Here is a 20,033-nt window from a genome sequence, read left to right on the forward strand (position 1 = left end):
CCTTGATGTTTCAATAACGCATAATAATCTATACACCATATTAAGACACTTAAATAGACATGATTTCGGCCTCACTGATGCCCATTAACACCTGACAGACAAGCTTTTGGTTATGAGAAGGGGGAAGGGGTCTCCACTATTAAGTGTTTTTCACAAACATGAATACACAAAATCCAAAACTCCTATAGGACGGATGGCGTAACAAAGCCTATGCGTTTAAAAACGAAACCGCATTAAATATGGGGCCTTATGAAAATGAATGTTTCTATCTTTTGAACGGTGACGGCATAATATCATGGAATTACTTTCAATAGCAAAATAAAAAACATCTCAAGGAAGAACGGACAAAAGAAAGTCTCCTTCCATACACTCTTTAAAAGTTTGGTTTGGTTCATTGTAAATGCTCAGTCTCGTTATGAGCTGATCTTCATTTCTCTGTGTTGGTGGAATAAAGCAGGCGAGTCAGCCGCACCAATTTATGAGCAGACAGAGCAGATTCTCGCGATGACCACCAGCGCAATTCCGCTCTTTGTTATGAGCATTAGTTTCAGTGTAAACTTAGTAAAGGTGAGTTTATTTGGCGATGATTGTGTACAGTGTTAGATTTTATATTTAGCGGACATTTGCGCTGAACACGCGGTGAATGCAACGCATCAAGATTCGGGCACCTTCTCCGAAAACACTCGATTGATCTCAGCTGGCGGATCAACATTTACCTCATGTCATGATCGCTGTCATCTGCGCCATTATTATTATTATAACTTTAGGTGAGGTTTGCAACCTGTGCACTTTTCACTCTTCAGCCGTTTGTATTTCCTGCAGTAACAAAAGCTCCCTGTTTATTATATTCAGACACACAAATGCTCCCAAATATATTATGAGGGCGCATAGATACATTTCGGGCGCTCATGCGACCAAATGATTGCAATTTCGAGCCCTGTAGTATAAGGACATGTATTCAGACCACAACTGAACGTTTGAAGAAAATTGAATGCCTTGATATTTAGAATAGCTATTATTGATGTAAATGCAGCCGTTCAAGGCGCATAATTGATTTATTACGGTATGACGGTATTAGAAATCCATGTCGTGGCGCAATGTCACACCGGTGATGACTATGACACCGGTGTACCGCCCACCCCTACTACCTGTTATTTAAAATATCTATATTACGCTCCAAGCATTCGCCAAAACGAAAATATTTTAAGTAAAAACACAAAATAGCTGAATAGAGTGTTGCCTGCTTTAAGATGGGTTAGTAATTATATTATAACTGGTTATGTTCAGGTAAATGAAATAATACCTTTAATAAATAAAATATGTTCGTAAGAACGTGGTGGGCCAGTGATTCCGTCGCTGTCATCAGTGGTTTAATGAGCTCAGGAGAATTCTGCTTTGCATTTTTCTATGCATTACTAACATCACTAAACCAGACATTTGTTTTATAAGTTAACCAAATATTCGCAGAGATTCAGCAGTTTTTTTTTCTGACGCGTTTGCCAGTCATGCCAGTCAGTGAAAAAAAGTAACCGTGGCCCTGTTTGCAGGTATTAATATTCGTTTTTTCGTCAATCTGATGCAATTTTATTATTATACAGGACGTTAAAATGCAATTAAAAGTTTCAAATCAATTAAACTCAATTTATAAAAGGCTAGCCTATTTTATGCATTAAATATAACTAATTTCCTTTATTTCTGACTTAGACCATGCATTTTAGACTATTTTCAATTGTAATATGTGCATATGCTTTTTTTAAATAACATTCGTTTAACAAATATTTTAGCACATCGAAAGTAATTAAGTGACCTGTTTTTTTTTTATTAAAACCTTTATGCAAAAGGATCAGAGGATAAATTATCGTAGGATAAACGTATCTTATGGAAAAACACCAATTGACGGGCTCTGCTTTCGGTTTTAAAAGAATCAAGCAGCTTTAAAAAATATAATTTGCTGAAGAGAAATGACAGGAAAAAAGAAAGAAAAAGATTAAATATATAGGGACTGTTAAAAGAACATTTTCTTTAATATATTCTTTCGACTCCGAAACATCAGCTAAGAGATTATGATGAATGACGGAGTTTCTCTATTGCCTGCTTCAGCAGTGCCCGGTCCGCTGTTGAACGAGGAGGCGGAGAGAATGCGCTGTTTAGTTTCGGCTTGATATATTTAAATAAAAACTAACACCGAACTGCTTTTAACGCTCAAAAAGTTAAACTAAATGCACAATCTTGTTGGTTGCACCCGCGGGATGCACAATGAACCAAACGCGCATTATTTTAATTCTATATTCGTGAAGAATGAGCCATGAGATTGAGATTTTTGAAGGTGCTCTCTAGCGGCGAAGTTCCTGGCAGAGTAGCGAGTGAAAAAATGTGCATAAAGAAATTGGACAAGAGGAATAACATTTTAAATTAATAACAAGCATCGTATTCTTTCTAATCCTCGCCCAGTTTTAATACAAGTTGGTTTTTTAATATTGTGGCTGGGAAGTTTATTAAGAATATATTTATAATTATATATATTAAATAAATACATATATATATATATATATATATATATATATATATATATATATAGAGAGAGAGAGAGAAGAGAGAGAGAGAGAGAGAGAGAAATTATTTTTATAGTGATCTGCTTAAGGTAGGTCAATTTATTTTTTTTGCTTTTGATGAAGCAGCATTCAACTTAAGCTCTTTAGACCATGCCCCTGACCGTTTCTCAGTGTTTCGCCGCAATATCTTTAAATAAATTATTTATTTAGGCATATTTTCATTATTAATTTATTTTCATTATTCGTTTATTATTATGTACAATAATTCAGACATAAAATAAGATAGTAAAATATAATCAACAACGAAAATGTAAATAAAAACATAAATAAAAACATAAATGAAAAAGTCTTGTCTTCGTCCTATCAAAACGGCAAACACTAAAAGCAGGCTAAAAGACTGCTTTATTTATTTATTTAAGACTACTTATTGTACTGAATGTTGTGTCATGTTAGTTGTCTTTTATTTCTTCAATTCCAAAACGAGTCCTCTTTGCACTTAAAAAGTTTACAATAAAGTGTGTTAACAAATTTTAAATGATTAATGAAGGACTTATAATGCTTTGACCTATTGTTTAATATCATTTACAAGCACAGTAGCATATTTAAAGCTGCTGTAAAGGCTATTTCTTTCCGTTCGCATCCCGTCCCTTTGCGCCCCCTGGCGCTTTTCACAAACTGCGGTCTACACTAAAAACAGAGCAGCATTATTTCAAACGGCGGCGGTATAAGCCCGGCGGTAATAGCCACTTTGAACTCTCACCTACTGTACTTGCTTACATACGTAGTAAAACATACACAACTATTAGCAACAAAACAGTCAAATGGCCAGATTTTCTCGATGGGCCATCAATTATTAACCGATGGTTACAACACGTCCTTTGTTTATAAAGTTGGAAGGAGAGTGTGTATTGGAATTAAGCTCTGGGCGATACTTAATTAAGAAGGAGACGGAGGGGCGCAATGAGGCTTTCATGACTGCTGGTTTTAACTCCGCTTAGAATATGGCTGAGTTCCTATATATATATATATATATATTATATATATATATATATATATATTATATATATATATATAATATATATATAAATGTATAATATATATAATATATATATATATATATATATATATATAATGTATATATAAAATGTATAATTGCAAATAATATTCAAGCAATTTTTTATATGTTGGAGGTTTGTATCAGAGTTTTATCAGATTTACAAATAATTGGATTCAGACTGAGATTGATAATGTAGCTTTAATCACTTTGAATATATTCTTGGCTTTTTCATTTAGTTAGTTCATCTAGTTTTCAACATTGTTTTGCTGTGAGTTAACAATAATTTTGTTAACTTATTGTTTGTTACCCGTTTAAATAGTTTGGGACAGCGACCTTGCTTCAGTACTACTACTGTTGCATCTGATCCCACCGTCTGCTCAAGGCCGGAAGAGACCAGGGAAAGTCTCTGCTTCTCAAGCAGAAAATCATCTTGTTGTCTTCAAGAAGGTTTGTTTGCTGGTTTATTTAATGATCTGTCATAGTTTTCTATTATTTAACTTGTTAGTGATGTTTCTTTTTTTACTTGCTTGCTTTTTTAGAGTGGAACAAACATCGAGGAGCATCTGCAAGACATCTCTGGAAGCAATCAGCCCCATCTCCTGGCTGTAGGTCCTCAGAAGGATTCAATTCACCAGTTTTTCATCATCCTTGATCAGCATGCCATTCTATGCAAGTCCGCCTCTTCTCTTGGTGCTTTTGATGAACTGTTTAAGGCACATTATGTTTTTGGCACCTCTTACAAAACTATGCTGCACAACATATACACTTTCATTCAAACCACTGTGTACAATATAGATGTTGGGAAAGTGAAAGAAAGTCCTCGTGTTGCTGAGGTTAGAGCAAGGCTGCTTAACTAGGTGCCTAAAGTTCCAGTGCACTCATGAAGTGTTTTGTTTGTGAGACTGAATTAAATGGTTCAAAAATGCTTGGTAGGCACTTCAGATTTGTTCATGGTTTGGTTCCTGGAAAGAGCCTTCGACGTAAATGTGTAGAGGCAGGATGTGGTTCTGAGTTTGGTACCTTTTCAGGTTTTAGAAAACATTTGAATATAAAACATCCTGAACAATGTGAACAGAGTTGTGACCCTAGTGGCACCTGTGAGGCAGAGGAAGAAAGTAGTGCTGAAATGTTTCACCAGAGTGACAGTGCTGAAGAAGTGGCCACAACATCTGCAATGTTGAAGTCTAATAAGAACACTTTAGATATGTGTGCGTTTGCTGTTGCACAACTGAAAGTTGCTGGTTTAAGTCAGTCTGCTATAAATGGTTTTGTTTCATCTATGGAAGAAGTGTTTTTTGAGGTTCAAAGTCAAGCCCAGGATGCAGCTTTGCTCAGTCTGTCTTCTGAGGACACTGCTAGTAAAAGGAAAATAGAAGAATTTTACTAATTTAGAAAATTCATTTACTTTGTTAAATTCTGAAGTCAAGCGACAGCGACTGTTTACAGCGAAATAGGGAACTGTTGAACCTAGAGAAATAGTACTCGGCACAAGATTTGACAGCAGAAGAAATAAAACTACAGGGACATTTGATCAAGTTGTTGTGATGGATAAATTTTCTTATATTCCCATTTTAGAAACACTAAAGACAATTTTAAAAAAATCCACAACTTACCCATTTGTTTAAACCCAGACACATTTCAAAGGAAGGAATTTATGTGGACTTAAGTGATGCATCACATTTTAAAAGCAATCCTTTATTTTATACAGAAAAAGATGCCTTACAAATTCAGATATTTTATGATGATTTTGAGACTGCTAATCCACTGGGTTCAAAGAAAGGTATACATGAATTGAGTGCAATCTATTTTTCATTGAAAATTTTCCCCCCAGTTTTTAACTCCTGACTGGTTAATATTCATTTATGGGCCCTCTTTCATGCACAGGATGTTAAGCGCTATAGTTTTAACTCCATAATTGAGCCCCTGGTCAATGATGTGAAAGTGCTTGAGATTGAGGAAGTTAAGAATCCAGTGTCTGGAAGATGCATTAAGGGTACTATCGTTCAAGTCACAGGGGATAATCTAGGCCTGCACAGCTTGTTTGGGTTTCTGGAAACATTTGGGGCTCGATATTGTTGTCGTTTCTGTCTGCTCGAGAAGGGTCAGTTTCAGTCAGTGTTCTCTGAAGATAGACCTGAGGTTGAACTAAGAACTGCTGAGATGCATGCTCTGCATTGTAAAACTTTACAGACTGATTCTACACTACCTCACGTGTATGGTGTCAAAAGAGCATGCTTATTAAATTCACTTAAATATTTCAACACAGCCAACAATTTTGCTGTTGATATAATGCACGACATTCTAGAAGGAGTTGCCCAGCTAGCATTACCCACAATGTATAAGAAAAATTGGACCAATTTTGCACATGTGGTGTATGTGTTATGAAGCTAAGCACTAATTCTTTAAAACACAATTAAAAACTTTCAAAAACATCACCAAAACACTAGCCAAAAAGCACCAGAGTTGTATGGCAATGTATTGGGAGTCTTTTAGCCAGTACAGACTGACTCTTGGCCCAGGAAAGATGGTGGAACTCAGGGAAATTAGAGGTGGCCCAGAGATTGCTTCAAAGTTAGGTGTGGTAATGTCTGAAATAGTCTATGCTGTAAAGTGGATCAAACATCATGGCACAGAGTATCGTCCTGACTTTATTATCTGCACAGAAGTAGCATGTGAGATGCCAGTGTTTTGCAAGATCATGACTCTAACTGTCAAAGATGAAAATGTACTGTTATGTGGCACACTAATGGAAACGGTATGTTTTGATGAGCATTAACAGTCAGACTGCATCCAAACAAAGTTTTAACAGTAGTCAATGTTAATGAGCTGTGTTATTTCAAACCATTTGATCTTCAAAGAAAATATGGTACAACAGATTCTGTACTTCATATTGTACCATATTGCCATTTATGCAGACTTGATATTTTTGCACTGTATTTTTGCAAGCCTGAATGGTTTAATACATATTTTAAACTGATTGAGTTTGGCTTTGTTTTATTTGTTGTTTAATGTATTTTAGTATGTTCAGTAGCATTAAAAATTTGCACTAGAGTGAAATAATGACAGTTAAAGCAACACCAAATCGACTCTTTATTAGTGATGTATTAACATTTAACCTGAGTAAATTTCTGTGTAGTGTTAAGTTAAGGAACACCAGTCAGAGTTAATTTCTCTTTAAAGTAAAACAGCTGACACGCGGCTGTGCTGATTAAGTGAATCTGAAATGAATCGCTGTAATTCATTACACACATGCTCTGTTTTAAAACATTTTAAACTTGTAAAACTCAGTATTGATCACGTTTGATGATGATTGATGATCCTAGCGAACTGAACAGACCTTTTTTTTCCAGTTGCTTTGCGCAAGTCTGTTCTTGTTGATATGATTATACACGTGACTACCGGACATGTTAATGCACGCAGCTGTCAATCAATATTGGTGGGCGGGAGGACCGCACTCCTACGTAAAGTTGCGGTCGATCTGAAACACCGCTCCAATTGGTCCACCGTTTTTATGTTGTTAAATTTGAAACAAAAAGGACTGGGTGTGTTTATTTCATCCCAGTATCACAGTTTATACACTATACACTATACACACATTTCTGTCCAAACAGCTTGTAAAGTCGATTTTTCACTATAGGTGCCCTTTAAATGAATGTATAGAGCTTGGGTACAGCTAGACATCTACATTATGACAAGTTGTGGTCGGCCATGTTTTAGGAGAAACGCAGGAGTGCTCAATGTAAACAGATGCAAATCCCAACCGAAAAACAACCGCTTTATATAATATATTTGAAAATCAACACTTAGTATAAATGGATGGTGGTGGCACAAACTGTTCAGACTGACACTGACACAAACACAAGAGTCATGGTGTTAATTTGTTTCTTTTAATGACAGCAGTAAATAACTGAACAATTATTTCAACAGTACAACCCTATAAGCTAAAAATTAACATTCATTTTTATCCACAAAGTGTGCAGCTTTTTTCACTGCAGTGTATTTTTCTGGTCTTCTGGAAGAACATTTCCAGAGCCTAATGATATGGAAAGTCAAAAATGTCTGGCCCATTTATTGAGATCCACATGCAGGCTGCAAGACGGTCTTCTTGCAGCCTATTGTGAATGTTTGTCTTGACCAGCAAATTAATTAACTGTTAAAATTTAGCTTAAAGCAGCAAATGCTGTTGTAAAAAGTATTTATTACCCTGTTCATGGTTGAGAAGTCCCTCTCACAGTTTACACTGCTGACTGGGACAGTCAGGGAAATAGAAGCTATTTTAAACTTCAAAATAGAAAACTATACTTTTAAAAACTAGAAAGTGGCCCAGTTTATCTCAAGCGCTATTAGTACACAAGTACACTACTAGTACATTGATATTAGTGTACTTACTAAATAAAGTATACTTTTATACTTGACCTTTACTTAAGTATACTTATAAAAAATGAAGTATACTTTTTTTCCTAAGGGTGTATTTACTGACTTCCCAGGGCCAGTCTGGTACAGCCAGGGGGGAGTACTGCCAAGTTGGGTCAAAGCCTATCATCCGGTGATGACTGAAAAAGTCCTGCCTGTCAAGCACATGCTGATTGAAATCTTCTGCAAAACTATCGGTCCAGTCAGATGTGGTGCACACCCTCATTCCCATGCAGCAGAGAGTGACTGTGAGGAAGTCCATCATGCACGATTCAGGGAGCAGAAATTTGTAAACGTGTGACCATGTAGAGACAGAAATGATATTACATATGGCTATTTAGCTTGTTTATTAAAAGAAGTTGTGATCTGGCACTATAAAGAAAATACAATTAACTTGACTTCAAGTGGGAGGGGGGGAAAGCCATGGAAGGGCGGGGTGCCACCCTAATATAACGGTAGGGGAAACACTGCAGTTTATTGCCGATGAGTGTATTTATAATTCAAAAAATACCTCCTTGACCTAAACATGCAGAATGCATTGCGTTGCTTACAACATGTTCTCGAGCTCTACATGACATACAGGAGGAACACACAGATCCATAAACCGTGACAGAGCAAGTTGGCATTTATAAGCCAGTCTGCATGTTCTTCCCTCTGTTTACATTAGTTTTACTCCAGGTCCAAAGACATGCGCAATAGGTGAATTGGATTAACTAAATTGGTCGTAGTGTATGAGTGTGTTGTGTGTGTGTGTGAATGCGAGTATGTATGAGTTTCCCAGTACTGGGTTGCAGCTGGAAGGGTATCCACTTTGTAAAACATATGCAAGAATAGTTTGCAGTTCATTCTGCTGTGGTGAACCCTGATAAATAATCGACTAATCCAAAGGAAAATTAGTGAATAAATGAAAAAATAAAAGTACTCTTTATTTTACAGTTATGATATACAATACTTTAAAAACGATTACAGTAAGATAAATGGTGCCGTAAATGTAATACAGTTTGACAGTATTAAACATGCTTTAATTACATTTACAGTAAGTTGTCTTTGAAATATAAGGTTCTATCTGCGTTCGAATGATTTTGAAATAATGAGCTTCAAATTTTTTGCCTTCCATATAGCAAACAATATGTGTGTAACAGTACTCTTTCCTACAATAACATGACAGAGACCCTAAATGTACTCTAAATGTAAATTAACAAAAATCTCATTTGTTAGTTGGGGTAAAAAATACAGGGCAAATGCAGATAGAACCTTCTAATTCTAAAAAGTCATTTTAATGTTCTATCTGGCTGTTCATTATTTGAAGCATTACTTTTCAAGAAATACAACCAGTCTGCTAATTATTTTTTAAATTGGTGTTTTGTTTTTGTTTGTAAATTGTTGTTTGGTTGTTTGCGTTGTTGTAACAATATGTTGATGTTTGAGAAAGTTAAATTTTTGCTTTTATTTTAAACATTTATTTAATGTTTTAGGATGAGTATTTTTTTCTTGTTCAAATTAAGGATACAAGGCTGTGCTAAATGTTTTGTCCAGTGCAGCTGTTAATTTTATGTAATTAATATGAATATTTATTCAATTACATGCTTTATATAAATGACTGAATTATATTTATTGAATTATATGCCCCATGAATTAAAGTATTTGCCCTTCAAGGATTAATATCAAATTTAAAGACTTTAAAAGAAAACAGATAATGAGCAAATGAGTTTAATAAACACTGAAAATGCTTCACGGACTATATAACACAAATAAAAATATTTCACATTTAATATATTACTTTTTTAACAATGTAATATTTTACATTTTATCTCAATGTCAAAAAATGCTTCTAAATATTACATTTACACACATCTTTTCAGTTTCAGTTTACATCTCAATTTTGTGTGGTGCAGCATTATTTAGTCAACTCTGATTTTGTCTTTCTTTCTGGTCTTTTCTGCTGTCAACGGAGCAGTACGGTGGAATGACAAAGAAAGCTGATCCTGATTGGTCCTTGAGCATGCATTCAAAATGCTGATTGGCTTACAGAATAAACCTCATACAGCCAAGCTAGAGTTGACTTTGTAGTTAAAACCTTTTATATATTTTTTTTAACAAAAAGTCTTAAAATGTAAACAACTTATAAACAACATCACATAATGTAGATAACCTGTCATTTAATAAAAATATGTGAATTACTCAATTTTGACAAAAATGTCAGATGGAACCGAATAATTCTAAGGTGACGAAGTTACTGTTAATTCTACAGGAAAGCTCAGGTTAAAAAAAGTGTGGGGAAGTCAGGGTGAGAGAATCACCTGCATCCAGCCACCCAGGAGTGATCAAAGAACCGTGAGCTTCCCTCAGAAGTACACTTGAGGCACACCTGAGCTGGCTAAGCTAACGTTAGACCATCTGCAGTCACCAGAGAATAGGTGTAGACTTCATGCAGAGCTCCGCAGGCTGATCGAAATTGCATGCCAGTTATTAATTTTGTTCGACTTGAGACGTCGGCGACGCCTCGTCAATATCACATGTGGCATCAAAGTATTGCTCTGAGAGTAGCTGGTGCAGCATCTTAAGAGCAACTTCAGGAGATGCAATGACAACACTGCTGTTTTATGATTGGCTAGATTCACTGCATGACAACAACCACGTGTATTGGGTTTATTATTTGACAACTTCTCTCTAGCAAATGCAAACTTTTTATGCCATCTCCATCTCATACATTTTTTCATTTTAGTTTGGCTTAGTCCCTTATTTATCAGGGGTCACCACAGCAAAATGAACTGCCAACTATTCCGACATATGTTTTAAGCAGCGGATGCCTTTCCAGCCAGAACTCAGCACTGGGAAACACCCACACATGCACTCATTCACACACTCATACACTAGGGCTAATTTAATTTACCCAATTCACGTGAGTGCATTTCTTTGGACTGTGGGGGAAAACTGGAGCACCCAAAGGAAACTCATGAGAACACAGAAATGCCAACTGGCCCAGCGGGGACTCGAACCAGTGACCTTGCTGTGAGATGACATGTGCTTACCACTGAGACGCCGTGCCACCCCTCCACTTCATACAAATCCTGTCCATTAAAAAACTATAAATATTTCACTGCAATAATATTTATTTTATTATATTAGTTTGTAGCAATTAGTTTATGAAGGCTAGATTGTGGGTTTTGTCAGGAAAAACACAGATTCAGTATGCAGGTGAAACAGATTTATTAATCCTCAATGAAACCAAAAAATGCCTCAATCTGAGGGACAAAATTCAAAAGAAAAAACTCTGAATAGAAAGGTTCATTCAGACAGCGGCAGACAAGGCTGGGCAAGCTACTCTGTGAATTCCCCAAAGGTGGCGGGCTAATGGAATAAACAGAACCCGAGCTTCGCTGGTGGCACGGCAGGCGAAGGAAGGCGAGCAGATGTTTGTAGGTGGACAGATGCATGTGGTGGAATCCGAGTGCAGCAAAGATCAGCTGAGTAGTCTGACACCAAGTGATTGGCCTAACAGGGTAGAATAGAGTTAGAGAGAGGGTGAAACAAAACCAAAACTAAACTTCTTCGAGTCTCGACAGGACAATACAAAGGTCTAGAGCAAGTGAACTAATGAACAAACAAGATGGTCTGACAAAAGACAAGGAGACAAGAGGGATCTAAATAGGGGAGAAAATCAAGGAGGTACAGGAAACGATAAGCAACGCTTATAAAAATAATGAATTGGATAACAAGAAGGCGGAAAAAAGACATGCTGACAGTTGAGCACATGGCGAGCTGTCATAACAAAGAGCATGTGCTCCGAGATGAAACACAGAATATGCCGGGTCATAATCCAAGACCTCTTTTCCTCACGGTAGTCCTCCCAGTCCACCAGATATTGAAAGCCCTGGCGTCTCACATCAAGGAACCTTCTCAGCATATAGACAGGAACTCGACGAGGGTGAGGGGTGGTCAGGGAGAGGCAGGTCCCAGGTAGAAAGCCAAAACTTTTAACTACAAAAGGGGGAGCAGGTGTACGGTAAGAATCAGCCGCCGCCTTGGTCCGTCTGGAAACCTGGGCCAAGGCCTCCCTTGCCCTCCTCCAGGCGCAGCAACACCAGCGAACAAGGGCAAAGGTGGACGAGACCCTGTCATCGGGCTCCTAAGCAGGAAATAATGGGGGCTGGTAACAATGGAACACTGGAAAGGAGACATACCTGTAGAAATTACTGGCAATGAGCTTGTTCCGACTGCACAGTGGTCTGGGGGTGAAAACCTGAAGACAGACTCGTAGAGGCCCCGATCTGTTTGTAGAACTCTTTCCAAAACCAGGAGACAAATTGGGCCCTCTGTTGGATACCACATCCACCATGGACCATGGATCAGGAAGACAACCACTACCTAAGCAATCTCCATTGCTCAGGGAGTTTGGTTAGAGGCATAAAATGGGCTGCCTTGGAGAAGCGGTCCACCACCATCAAATCAATATTATTACTTCTTGATGGGGGTAATCTAGAGACAAAATCAAGAGCCATGTGTGTTCAGGGGCGAGAGGGAATGGGAGGGGGTTGTAACAGACTAATCAGCAGCTGATTAGAAGTTTTATTCTAGGCTCATACTGCACAAGCCAACACAAACTGCTTGGTGTCTTGGGCCAAAATCACTGTTGAACAGTGGCCAGTGACCTCCTGACTCCTGGGTGACAGGCTATTCTGGAATAATGACCTCATTGAAGGACTTCCAGTCTTAACCTAACTGGCACATATAAGTGACCCCCTGAACACCCCTTCGCTGTTTCCCCTACTCGCCTGACCTCCCTCATCCACCGTTCGACCCCCAAGAGAAAGAGCATGGCTTCTGGGGTAGCATCATCTCTGGGGCACATCAGACAACCGAGAGAGTGCATCAGGTTTGATGTCCATGGAGGACGGTACATGAGGGAAAAGTTGAATTGACCAAAGAAGAGTGCCCAGCAAGCCTGCCGAGAACTCAACCTTTTGGCTGAATGGATATATTCTAAAATTTGTTATTTGTCTAGAGCAAGAATGGGTGTATCGTTTCCTCCAACCAGTAGCACCATTCCCCCACTGCCAGCCTGGACCAGGGCCTATAAAACAGCTGGGGCATTAGTGAGCACGAATGGTAAAACCCGGTATTCAAAATGTCCCGTGGGTGTGTTAAATGCTGTCTTCCACTCATCCCTCTCACATATCCGGACAGAGTAGTCATTACAGAGGTCCAGTTTAGTTAAGACCTTGGCTCCCAGCAATAACTCAAAGGCAGAAGACATTTAATGTAATGTGTGTCTTTATATAGTGCATTTGTCGTGTATGGCCATTCAACCAAAATGCTTCACAATCATAATTACAATCCACTAGGATACTGCAATGGCAGCCACAGGACAACAGACAAGCACAAAACAGCTATAGGGGAGGTGGAGAGACAGTGATACAGCCAATTCAGTGGATGGGGATGATTGGGGGCCATGATGGGTAAGGGCCAATAGAGGGAATTTGGCCAGGACAATGAAGGCAGAGGGTACCTGTGCTTAACAGTGATGTCACTGAAACCTCTGTAGTCAATACAAGGAAGCAGAGAAACATCTTTCTTTTTAACAAAGAAGAACCCAGTCCCAGCTGAGTCCTAGCTGAATGAGGTCGGCTTTTAAAGACTCTTGAATGTACCGGTCCATGGTCTTTCTTTCAGGACTAAAAAGGGAATACAACCAACCCCTGGGCAAAAAAGAGCCTGGGAGGAGCTCAATGGCACAAATATGGTCGGTGGGGAGGTAAGGATGTGGCACAGGACTTGCGTAAAACCTGGCACAGATTGTGGTTTTCCGACAGGACTCCAGAGAGATCTAAAGATTCTACCAGCAACACATGAGAAACAGACCCAGGACACTGGGCAGCACCCAGACACATAGCAAGACAAGACAGACTTCGACATAACACAGAATTAACTGACCAATCAATGTGAAGATTGTGTTTGGTAAACCACAGGTGCTCCAATTCAACTGAAGCACACAGGGAGTAAAGGTGTGATGTGTAGAGGTGTCAGAACAAGTAAATGTGCCCACTAGGATCCTCCAGATACCAGTGAGCTGGGTCTTTTAAAGAACACCGAACTGCCTGATAACCTGGCTTCCCACAGTGTAGACACAAGCCCCAAGCCAGCCAATGCCATTTCTCCTGGGTAGTTAGTCGCAGATATCCAAGTTTCATTGGCTCCTGTATGTGGTGACGTGTGGAGAAAACTAGAAACACCCTCTTCAGGCCTCCAGGAAGAGCGAGTCGCTCGTTCAGGATCTCATCATCCAGACCATCCTGAATTGGACGTAGTACTCAGTCACGGAGTGCCTGTTCTTATGCAACTGGCTCAAAAGAGTAGCCTCCTCATCAACCTGAGCTGACCGATCAAACAGCTTGGTCATTTCCTCCCAAAAGTCATCAAAAGTGACACAGACAAAGGCTGAAGAGCAAAGACAGAGAACACTGAGAGAGGAAGGACCGACAGGAGCAGGGATCTCCATCATAGGGTGGAGAGAAATGGCTGCCTGTGAAGTGACAGTTAACTGCATGATGTGTTGTCGCTGGAAAATTCCCTGCTGTGTCACTGCATTTCTGACTTGGTCTGCAACTGCTGAATCTATTACATTGTTCAGACCATTCTGTCAGTAAAAAACATAGATTCAGTATGCAGGTGAAACAGATTTATTAAATCCTCAATAAAACAAAACAATATGAGGGACAACAATTCAAAAGAAAAAAGTAAATTTAAACTTCGGCAGACACGGCTGGACAAGCAGTTCTGTGAAATGTCCACAAGGTGGCGGGCTTGTGGAATGAACAGCACCCAAGCTTCGCTGGTGGCACGGCAGGTGAAGGATGGTGAGCAGACGTTGGTGGGTGGGCAGCTGCGTATGATGGAATCCAAACACAGCAAAGATCAGCTGAGCAGTCTGATACCAAGCATTTGGCCGGACAAGGTAGAAGAATAATCAGCAGAGAGGGCAAAACGAAACCAAAACTAAGCTTCTTGAAGTCTATATATATATATATATATATATATATATATATATATATATATATATATATATATATATATATACACGACAAAACATGACAGGACAATACACAGGTCTAGAGTGTGTAAAATCATGGAGGTACAGTTGACAATAAGCATCACTAATGAAATAATGAATTGGATAACAAGAAAGCGGGGAAACAAGCACACTGACAATGGAACACATGGCAAGCTGTCATAACAAAAAGCATGTCCTTTGAGACGAAACATGCAGACACACGCAAGAACAAACACATATTTCAATATAAACACCTTTTTGTGTAATATGTTTTAAAATGTATTCATTTCCATGTGCCCTCTTGTTTTCTTTTTATCTTATTTTCTTTTTATACTTTTTTATAATTCTTACGTTTGATTAATAATTTCCTTATTATTGACACCTAGAATAACATTAATTTGATTCATGCTGACTGTGGTAATTATTATGTGTTTGTTCTGTGTTTGAAATGGCTCTAAGAGAGCAGGGAGCAGGAGCAGCGGTCAGTACATGGAAGAATGTTTTAATAGCAGCATAATAAAGATTGAGCAGCCGAGTTGATACAAAAACTGAATACTCTTTTGTTGGATAACACGACAGTAACATTATTACAAAGAGGTCTTGGATTTATATCATCAAAGCTTTCTTTTCTTTCTGACATGGGTTTTCTCATTGAGGAAACAATGTTCCAGATCATTCTCACAGCGCATCAACACAGTGACTAGTGATCATGTATGGTCAGGCATTTATGTGGCATCAATATTAGTCACCAAAGCCTATAATTGTCATCATTAAAAAATTCCACATTGCTGATTCTGACATTGTACACTTGAGTGTATTTAGTTTTACTATTATCATGAATATTATTATTATTATTATTATAAATGTATTTTTTATAAAATACTGTCATGCATTTATCACCATAATTCACAAAAGACACATAAAACACACATAAATTGGTCCTTTTCATTATAGAGTACATATTATATTTTGGCAAAGCAGATTTATTATTAGGGATATTATTTTCTGTCACAATTATGATTTCTTAGAAAGTTCATGCTGGGGAAATATTTGAAGAAATCATCTGTCATTGCAATAAACAGAAGCAATGAAGCAATAATACAAACTAGTACAAAATGCAATGTAAATAGTTTATTAAGGATATTAAAACACTTCAGAAAAACACTTAAAACAAACTTAATATTTTATTATTATATCTACAAAATTGTTCAAGAGTTAGATTTGGACATTACATATCTCTTTGTGTTTTTTTCAGGTTTAAGCAGGATTATGTAACACTTTGGAGTAAAGATACACAACAGCAGGCCATAACTGGATGCCAGAATAGCAAAAATCTCCACAGCCACTGTGTATTTCCCAGGTGAGCTGATATATGCTGGCACAAATGCAACCCACACAGCACAGAAGATCAGCATGCTGAAAGTAATGAATTTTGCCTCATTGAAATTATCTGGGAGCTTTCGAGCAAAGAAGGCCAGCAAGAAGCAGACAGCTGCAAGTAGACCAATATAGCCCAGTACCAGAGAGAATGCAAATGAAGAGCCTACATCACACAAAAGAATAATCCGGGCAGTTTCATGAGTCATAAGCTTATGTGGTATGGGAGGTGCCACACTGAGCCATGTGCAGCAAATCACCACTTGCACAGCCGTGCACATAAAAATAATGCCACGTTGCTGCAGAGGGCCAAACCATTTCATTACATTACTGCCAGGTAAAGAGGCTTTGAAAGCCATGAGTACAACCAAAGTTTTTCCCAGGACGCAAGACAGACAGAGTGAAAATGCAATGCCAAATGCAGTGTGGCGAAGCCCACAAGACCAGGTTGTAGGCCTCCCAATAAAAGCTAGTGCGCACAAAAAACAAAGCAACAGTGAGCTAAGAATAAGGAAGCTGATTTCAGAGTTGTTAGCTCTGACTAGAGGTGTGTGCCGTTTAAGGGCAAAAATTAGAGTAACTGCAAGTGTAAAACAGGATCCCAGCAAAGCTACAGCAAGCAAAGTGATGCCCATGGTATCGTTGTAGGAAAGGAACTCCACCACCTTTGGGATGCAGGTGTCTCTTCTAGTGTTGGACCAGAACTCAGGAGAGCATTTAACACACTCTAAGGCATCTGACAAACATACACACACATATGTATATGTGGCATATATAAAGAGGTTGGGCAATGAAACTGAAAAGCCAGGCTCAATAATATTAGGATCTGGTGGTTGTGCAGGCCATGAGAGATGTTAAAATTTACTTTCATGTTCATTAAACCACTCTGTCACCAGTCTTGTTGCGTGTATTTGTGCATCATCCTGATACACTGCACCACCTTTAGGATATAATGTTTGAATCATTGGGTGCACATGGTCCTCTAGAATGGTTTGGTAGTCGTTGGCAGTGACACACACATCTAACTCAAATATTGGGCCTAGGGAATACCATGAGACTGCAGCCCAAATCATCAAAGAGCCACACCCATGCTTCACTCTGGGCATGCAACAGTCTGGGTGGTACGCTTCTTTGGGGCTTCTCCTTAAAATAACTCTCCCGAATGTGGGAAATACAGTGATTCATCAGAGAACAATACATGTTTTACATTGTCCACAGCTCAAGATTTTTGCTGCTGGCATCATTGAAACACGACATTTTAATAAGTGACCAAAGGTTTGGTTATAGCAGCCTGTCCATGTTTATTGACTTTGTGCTGCTCCCATCTAACAGTTTTGGTGGAAGCAGGAGAGTTGAGGTGCACATTTAATTCTGCAGTGAGTTGAGCACCTGCAGTTTTATGTTTTGGATGTGGTTTGCTCTTCTTGGTGCTAGGCTGACATTACCTTGGATACTGTAGCTCTTGATACATCACAAAGACTTTCTGTCATGATCAAAGATTGGCCAGCGACACGCGCCACAACAATTTCTCCTCTTTTGAACTATAATATGTCAGATTTAATGTTGTGTCCATTACAATATTTTAACCAAAACTCTGCTATTACTTCACTTATTAAACCTCAACACGCTGCTGTTATTGGTGGAATGTGCAATCAATAAAGACTGATTATCAGGCTGGTCAAATTAAGCCATGAAATGAAATCTCAAGCACTAAATTGGCCAGTGTTTTGGTTTCATTGTCCAACCACTGTGTATATATATATACAAATATGAGAAAACAAATCTCAGTCTTATATATTTGTATATTCATTCATTCATTTTCTTTTGTCTTTGTCCATTTATTTATCAGTGGTCACCACAACGCAATGAGCCGCCAACTTATCCAGCGTATGTTTTACACAGTGGATGCCTTTCCAGCTGCAACCCAGTACTGGGAAACTGTATGTATATGTGTATGTGTATAATATATATATATATATTATATATATATATATATATATATATTATATATATATATATATATAAAGAAACAGAGATTTGTTTTACAATTACATACCTGTATGGTTGGTAATTTCACCAGCTGCACAGACAATGCAGTCAAAACAGCAGATAGGAAAGTTTGGCCTGGTAGCCTGTCTAGTGCCTGGAGGACAGCTTGTGCTGCAGACAGACAAAGGGACCTACAATTCAGAAAAAATGCTATTTATAGAATGTACATGCATTACTATTGATTAGCTTACTATGTTATTTATCAAACTATAAATTGTAAATTATAGTTCACCTAGTCATTTAATATCTTAAGTTTTAAGAACTGGCAAATAATATATAATTTTTATGTAATTTATTTAATTATATTAATAATACTTTTACTAGTAATAGTTTAAATTATTTTTTTTGTAAGTTAAACATAAATGAGCATTACAAGGTATGTTGATAGAAACTTTAGAAGATTTTAATTGCATTTGTGTTATTGCTGAATCAGTGATTCAATCTCGTCATAATTAAAATAATAAATATGTAACCAAGAGAGGAATATTATTGCTGAATTTGCTGTCTCATAACAGAAATCTTGTAACCACAGATATGCATTGTAAATTAAGGCACAAATATCCTAATATACACTACATGAAGATAAAGTAAACTTCTATCTTTGTAAACTGAATACTGAAAATAATAATAAGATAAAGATATTGTAAAAAAACAAAAACAATCAAAGAAACAACAACAAAATTATTAAAAGTAATGTAAAAACATTACTTGTTTCTGGGTTTCACTCCAGATTATGTTTTTCTCTTCAATCACTAGTTTAGGCTTCATTGTTTCATCATATCTCCCCACAGTGGCATACTGCACCTCTCGTTTGCCACTGAGCTGCCAGTTGATAAGATCATACATGGCCACAGGATCTCCATTGATATCAAACTTAGTGTCCTCGCCAAAGTCATTAGTAAAGTGAACATGCTTTAAATAATCAAGCAGCTTAGAGAACCAGGGAGTGAATATGAGAGAGATTTTAAAAGTTTTAGCATGTGTTATTTTATTACCAATATTATTAAACACTAACGTTCAGATACATACAGTAGCTTAAGAAAAAAAAAACATGTCAAGGTGAAATGAAAGGATGCATTTTGAGTTTTACCTGCCATGGCTGCATACTGCTGAAATTTGGGCACAGTCCCCAGCAAAAGGTCCTTTACCTGGTTCACAGCGCAGCATTAAATCCAGAGCATGTGCAATGGCATACACTGCCTTATAAACATTATAGGAGATTCTGAGCTGAGATACATCTGAGTAGATGTTATTTATGTTAACCAGTACCTCTGAGCCATCACAGGAGGGTCTAATAGAAGAGCTCATGTTGATTGTGCCTAAAGAGCACTTAAACATCTCCTCCCAAAACTGCTCAACAAATGGATCCTGTGGGTATTTGGATGGATGTAGGCGTAGCAGGAAAGGCTGAAGGCCAGGTATATCAGCTCTGCGGATGGCATAGCCCAAAGAGCCTTGTAGAACAGAGTGGAATTCAGGAGTGGAGAGAATTGCTGCTGTGATCCAGGCCTCACTAGCTAACCACTGAATTCCT

At 38.0% G+C, this 20,033-nt stretch overlaps 1 protein-coding gene across 1 annotated transcript; it reads right to left on the bottom strand.

The window, feature by feature from the left end:
• Positions 1–16,281: 16,281 nt before the first annotated feature.
• Positions 16,282–20,029, bottom strand: LOC130220316 (extracellular calcium-sensing receptor-like; the record flags this gene model as incomplete). Its single annotated transcript, XM_056452679.1, is given in 5 exon segments — positions 16,282–17,186; positions 18,507–18,630; positions 19,208–19,429; positions 19,590–19,622; positions 19,625–20,029. Coding segments are annotated over 5 exon segments (1,689 nt in total), but the record flags the coding sequence as incomplete, so codon positions are not given.
• Positions 20,030–20,033: the final 4 nt, after the last annotated feature.

This window comes from Danio aesculapii, unplaced genomic scaffold (assembly GCF_903798145.1).
Source record: "Danio aesculapii unplaced genomic scaffold, fDanAes4.1, whole genome shotgun sequence".
In the NCBI taxonomy this organism is placed as follows: Eukaryota; Metazoa; Chordata; class Actinopteri; order Cypriniformes; family Danionidae; genus Danio; species Danio aesculapii.